The 6,381-nt window shown below is 36.0% G+C and overlaps 1 protein-coding gene across 4 annotated transcripts in view; it reads right to left on the reverse strand.

Moving 5' to 3' along the window:
• Positions 1 to 441: 441 nt before the first annotated feature.
• The window catches only part of LOC114058955, a 22,812-nt gene continuing 16,872 nt past the window's right edge, over positions 442 to 6,381 (reverse strand). For 2 of the 4 annotated variants that reach the window (XM_027886866.1, XM_027886867.1), the window contains exons 15-17: positions 5,263 to 5,359; positions 4,074 to 4,274; positions 1,159 to 1,537 (exon numbers count right to left, since the gene is read on the reverse strand). In XM_027886866.1, coding sequence (XP_027742667.1) covers positions 1,458 to 1,537; positions 4,074 to 4,274; positions 5,263 to 5,359 — 378 coding nt within the window. In that variant the 3' untranslated portion in view covers positions 1,159 to 1,457. Of the gene's footprint in view, positions 463 to 974; positions 1,130 to 1,158; positions 1,538 to 4,073; positions 4,275 to 5,262; positions 5,360 to 6,381 lie in introns of those variants that run through there. The other 2 variants (XM_027886870.1, XM_027886868.1) reach the window with 2 other exon arrangements.

Here is a 6,381-nt window from a genome sequence, read left to right on the forward strand (position 1 = left end):
AATGATGTTTCTATTTCTACTTTCAGAATTCAGAATTTGAAGATCAAGGTGATCAAGTTCACCTTCATTAAGAAGGCATTAATACTGTCCCTAGACATAGAGAGTAAATGAACTGTAAGAACTCTGATTCCATCTCTGCTTCTGACACAAGCAGATTTAGCTGCATTCCAGAAGTTCTTCACAGTTTCTTTAAAACAGTGGTTTGTGTTTTAATTTCTTTGTCAGTGAATTGTTTTCCTTCCTGTGTCTGTTTATAGAATAAAAGTAATAAATTTTGTTGCTGCTTTCTTTGTTACCTTAGTTTTATTGCGTCTTTCATTCCATGACATGAAGATGTGAAACCATCAGGATGAGGATTCTCAATTCCATCCAGATCTCCAAAAAACTGTAAGTTAACATTAAAAGGTTCATTTACCATCTGGCCCCAGCATGTCTATATTATACCAGCATTTGGCTGCAAAGCTGAAGAGCTTTAATTAGAACCACTGAACGCTACCCAACATCACAAGCAGGAAGCAAATTTTAATTACACAATTTAACTTTAAATTTATTTTTTTTCTTAAGCACACTAACTTATAACCATCGAAAACTTTTTTCACCATCCTACATAAGAAGAAGCCATTACTACACAGACCTTTACATTCATTCAAAACCAGTAGTACTTTAGTTGGAAAAAAGCTAATGTTAAGAGCCTGAAGGACAGAATAACCCAGCTTTCATTTCCTTCTCCTACTGGTGGGATAAAAAAAGACAAAAGATGCTTTTGCTACCACAGCAGTACCTCTTAAGCAGAGTCTAGTTAGATCTCTTAGGACATATTCATGAATTTTCAAGCATAGCCAACTTCTTTTGACTTTGTTAAAGCTTCCAGTCTTTATCTAGGCTCCCTAAATTTGCTATAATCCAGCCACTTCTCAACTCAGAACTAGACTGACAGCACTGATTTTTGATTATTATTTATAGTCTTTATTTTAAAAAAAAGTGGAGACTATTCATAACCCTTATAGGGAAGAGGGGCTTTGATTACAAAAGATTTTGAGGCCCAGCAGCCACAGGGAATAACTTCCGAGTATTTGTTGTAGGATTAATTCGTACTGCTGACTGCAGTAGTTCATTCTGCTGATAACTCCTTGTAAAAGGACAAACAATAAGAAAAGATCAGACTCTCAATGTACTTGATGTATTTAATGATACTGAAGAACACAAGTTACCTGTTTTAAAAATATGTTTTACATGAAAAGAAAGAACATGAGCTTTACAACCTTTCTATAATATAGAAATTTCAGCTACATGGAGAAATAAATAACAAGAATCTCAAAACCAAGTTATTAACTTAATTAAAATAACACTGTACAAAACCTACACATAACAAAATCAACTCTGTTAAGCTCGCATTAGGTAAAACAACAAACTTACAGAAAGTAAACACTGCTATATTAACTCTGTTAATCACCATGTCACTGTGTGCTGCCGTTGCTTGGTCTCCTCAAAGTTCCACTTTCAGCCAGGATCCTTATAACATTTGGAATATCAATTCCTTAGTTAAAGGTAAAAAAACAAACAAAACCAGAAAATAAGCCATTTTATTATAAAATTCATTTAAAACCAAAATTTAAACGGAAACATTTGGATGCTCAGGTGAGTTTGGATCTTTCCTTATCAAATGAAAAATACCATAACTGTTAACAGCCAGAATGCGCCTGGAAACTCTTAACTGTATATTGCTTTGAACAGCTCTACTGGTTCTCTTAAAGAGTCTGTCTTGCCCCTCTACCCCAGCTTTCAAAGATCTGCAGCTGATAATCAGGAAACCAGGACCAGAAGTGCTTGATTTTATCACTGTAACAAAAAGTTAAAGTGTCCTCCTCTCAACACAAGCAAAAAGGCCATGTTGCTTTGATGAAATCAATGCCTACGACTTCAGGAGCCTGAAAGGGGAAATAGACGAAACATGGGGACTATTCAAGTGGCAATAGTAAACATTCAGCACCCATAACCAAATGCTAAGGGAAGAATAAAAGCAGGACATTTGTGCCTGATGCTTGGCGGGGTGTGGGAATACCATGTTCTCCTCACCTCGTATTGTCTTCAGCTCAGGAAACTTTCTGAGGAAAGTCTGATATGGTAAACTTTTCAATAGTTCTCTCTTCCAAACACTTGCCCGGTCTGGGCCAGACAGAGAAAACAAGGAAACATGTAACATTTTTGTATCCACAGTATCCTTTTGGTAGGAGTTCGTAGATCATCCACTTACTACTGCATGAAGAACCATCCCTTCTTATCCATGCTGGACTCCCACACTACTCCAAGTTTATATAGGAGAGAACAAAATCCTGTCTGTTGTCTCTATCCACTCATGATTTTACAAATCTCTGTTACATTATGTTAGGCATCTCTTTAGCAGGCCAAAAAGAGTCATAGCTTTCTATTGCAACTACTCATATGGAAGATATTCCCATATTTTATTGCTGTCTCTAAACCTTTTGCAGCAGTGAAGTCCTTTATCTGAAATAAGGGAAACCCTTTGCCCTATGCCACATACAGGCAAAGCATGAGTTTATGCAATAGTAATATGACTTCCCCCATCCTTATTTCCATTCTTTCCTTAATTCCCTGTATTCAACATATTCTTCTGACTGATAAGCTGGTACTTCCACTGATCTGATGAGGAGCTTTTGAAATTCTTTTAACTGGTTCAAATTAGACAAAATTTTGTCATCGAGACACTTATCCCTTTTTCCAGGTCATTTGTAAAAATACAAAACAGCACAGGTCCACGATTCCCTTCTGGAACCTCTTTTCATTGTAAAAGATAATTGCCCACTTGCTATCTCTTTATTATTTAACAATACAAGGATTTTTCTCTTTTCCCACAGCCACTTAGTTCCCTTAAAAGCGTCTGATAAGAGTCAAAAGCTGCTTGGAATTCTAGACAGGCTAACTGAACTGGATCGCTTTTATTTGACTCCTTTGCTGACCCCTTTCAAACAACTCCAGAAAGTCTGTAAGCAGGCTTTTCTTATCACAAAAACCATATTTACTCTGCAGCAGCCACTCTAAGCAGATCACATTTGTCCAGGTGTCCACTAATCCCTACCTTGTTTTTCTAAACAGTTTCTGTTCACCTGTCCAATAGAAGCTGACACTTTCAAAGATCACTTGGAACCCTGTGCTGGCTTTGTCTGGAATGGAGTTAACTCTCTTCATAGCATGTGGTGCTGTGCTTTGGATTTGTGGCCAAAACAGTGTTGATAACATACCCCCTACTTTGGCTATTGCAAAGGGTGCTTGTACAACGTCAAGGCTTTCTCTCTTCCTCACTCTGTGTGCACACACACATGCTCCATGAGTGGTTATGGCACAGACTGCAGTCTCTCCGGTTCCTTCTACACAGTGAGCACTCAGGTAAAGAATATCTTAGGTTTCCCTACAATGTATTCATTGTGTTCTTTTTTTAAACCTTTATGACTCTAAACACACTCTGAGAAACTCAAAAATGTACATTAGAAACTTCTGAAGAAAGGGTAGTAGTTGACTGAAGATATGGGAAGGTTTAATAGCAGAAACTTTTTAGAAACTTGTAAGCAAAAGAAAGACTACTTGTCTCTGATTCACTTACTTCTGTGTTACTGTGCAAATACAGTTCCTTCAAGAACTGTAAAGTTTTCACTGTGAGTAAAAATTTCTTCACTGTTCATATTCACAAAACCAGCATTTCCCCACTTATAGCACAGGCAAATGATTCTGCTTTTTTCTAATAACAATATGCTTGGTTTTAGTTTACTGTCTCTCACCATGCTAATATTACTATGTAAAAATGAGAAAAGAATTTCCAAAAAATTCAGCAGTTATTGATGCCTTTACAGGAAGACAGTAATTTTGAATTATCATTACTAAACTGCAACCTGCAAAAATTAAAGGGGGGAAAAGAAAAAGAAGTCTCTTTAGCCCTCCTTAATACCTCAAAGTTCTTTGACCCATATAAGTCCTTATTATTTCACAGAGCTAACAAAATATGTTATGTACATTTTTATATAAATTCTTGTGTGTGTACGCATGCATATGTAAATTACCTCTGAAAGCTGGATTTGCTGCTGCTATTTTGTGTAGAGTAGCAGTAACTTCCTCAACATTCATATTTCTCACACTGTTCAGAAATTCAGTCATGGCGTTGTTCTCATATGCTGTGTCTGAGGAGCCAGTTGAAAAGTTTTGGGGTTCATCTCCTCCATTTACTGATAAGGACTGCTTAGCTGATCGGCTGCTTGAATAGTCTTGAAGAAGAAAAATACTGTTTTTCAGTAAGAGAAGATTCTTTGGAGACTTCATTATGTGTTTCTCTAAATAGGGCTTTTCAAAAGAAGCATTTCCAGTCTGGCACAGCAGCATTGCTGGTAAGGTTCACATCTGACTGCTACATTTTCAAACAACCAAGAGTCAGGAATGCTTTCCATTTATGAAAAATCCCGGAGAAGCAAGGGTGGGGAGGTAGGTGAAAGCTATTTGCATTATGCTTACAAAAAGGGAGTAAAAGTTTCAAATCTCATCTGTTGTAAGTCACTGTGATTTTTGTTATTAGTATTGTATTACCTGAGGTTTTCAAAAGCCAAACTTCCTAGAAAAAAGAGAAAATTGACATCACACAGAAAAAAATCATAAAAAAACTTCACTAGTATCATGGGTATCTTGCCTTTCCAAGCATATGATTGTAATTCCTATGTTTGAGAAAAATAGCCATTTCTTTATATTAGAGGGAATTGACCTCAGAGAAATCCAGGATTCTTTGAAAAAATTAATCAGAGTACCGAGGCTAAGTAGCTGCAGTATTCAGGTATTAAGGAGAATTATCCATCCTATACAACATAACTTACTTTCCACTAACCTATCAATTTGACTAGACCTGGAGTAAGCATCTTCTTTAACAAGAAGGGAAAGAAATATTGGGAGGGAAGGAAAAAAAAGCCAGAGAAACTTCAAAAGTCTCCTTAGAAATAGTTTCCTCTGAATGGAAGAAAGTCAGAGTTGACACTAACTCAGTTTCTCCCAAATCCAACAGTTAAGTAGGATCAATGTTTTTTAATAGTTTTATAATTGTAGAGGATAAGAAAAAACCCACTCCAAAACTATTAATTTATGCTACTTGACTCTGGCTCTATTCTGCCTTTAAGCTCTGCTTCTAGAGAAGCAGGAAAAAAAGGTTCATGTTATGCAAGGTTCGGTGTTAAGATCAAAGCACATTAAAGATTGCAAAGCTGACATTACCAGTATCAGAGTCACTAACATCTGCTGAAGTTGGGTCAGACTGTTTTATGGAACATTCCAATGCTGCTTCTCCATTATATTCAGCTTCTAAGTGGTCCTATAAGTTTTAGAAAAAACAAAACAAAACAAAAAGATATTTTCAGAATGTCATCTGGACAACCTCTTGAAATTATGAACTACTGGATTTTTTAATGATCACAAACCAAGGAAAAGACCAGTATTTCTGCTATCAAATCTGAAAAATCAAGTATTTCTTTGAAAATCATAGCGCTTATAATGGACTTTTGTGTATACACTGCCCATGGTATCTCTCTACATCAGAGAAAGCTCTGTATTAGACAATGAAGTGATACTTATTGAGCCTAGTTCTCAATCTGTCAGGTCTAAAAAGATAGCATTTTATACTCAAAAGATTTAGTTAAAAAATTAACAGTTGAAAGATCACAGTTTAGAATACTAACAAGGCCTAAGGTGGGAAAACATTTTGGTTTTCTACAACTAATGAGTTAAAAGTTACTTCAGTCAGAACTTGATTGTTTTGTAACATGTCAGCAGCCTCAAAGAAGTACTCGAAACACCTCCATACATACCACCTATGTAAAGACAACTCAGTCAAAAATAATAGCAGAGAGGGGGAAAACTGGGTTTCTAATAGTGGAAGAAGAACTCCAAGAGAACAGTCCAAAGAGTAGGACCAAAAGTTGCATAAGAAGGAAAATTGATGTCAATGATACCTGAGTACGTGGTGAATCAAGCGAAGGCTGGGAACAGAAACAGGATACAGAACAAAACTGTCTTTCTCAGGGATGAGAAAAGCTTAAGTTAAAAGGGGCAAAAATAGCAGGAAAACTTAAACGTAAGGAAAAGCATGGGGAAACAAAAGACAAAATGATTTCCAGTTTCTATTAAAGACAAGAAAAGTACAAACACCTTTGAACAGAAATTATTAAGACTTCTTAACAGAAAAGCTAAGATTTTATACTATCATCACTACAAAGTAGACAAAATAGACAAAACTTACAACACTGCCTCCACAGCAATTTTGTTTCATTGAACTATCTATAATAATAAAAATGCATAATCACAGGAATCTACAGATTTGTAGGAAAAAAAAAAAAA

This window comes from Empidonax traillii, unplaced genomic scaffold (assembly GCF_003031625.1).
Source record: "Empidonax traillii isolate 1590-97213 ecotype Southwest subspecies unplaced genomic scaffold, ASM303162v1 scaffold196:size3368384, whole genome shotgun sequence".
NCBI classification, from domain to species: Eukaryota; Metazoa; Chordata; class Aves; order Passeriformes; family Tyrannidae; genus Empidonax; species Empidonax traillii.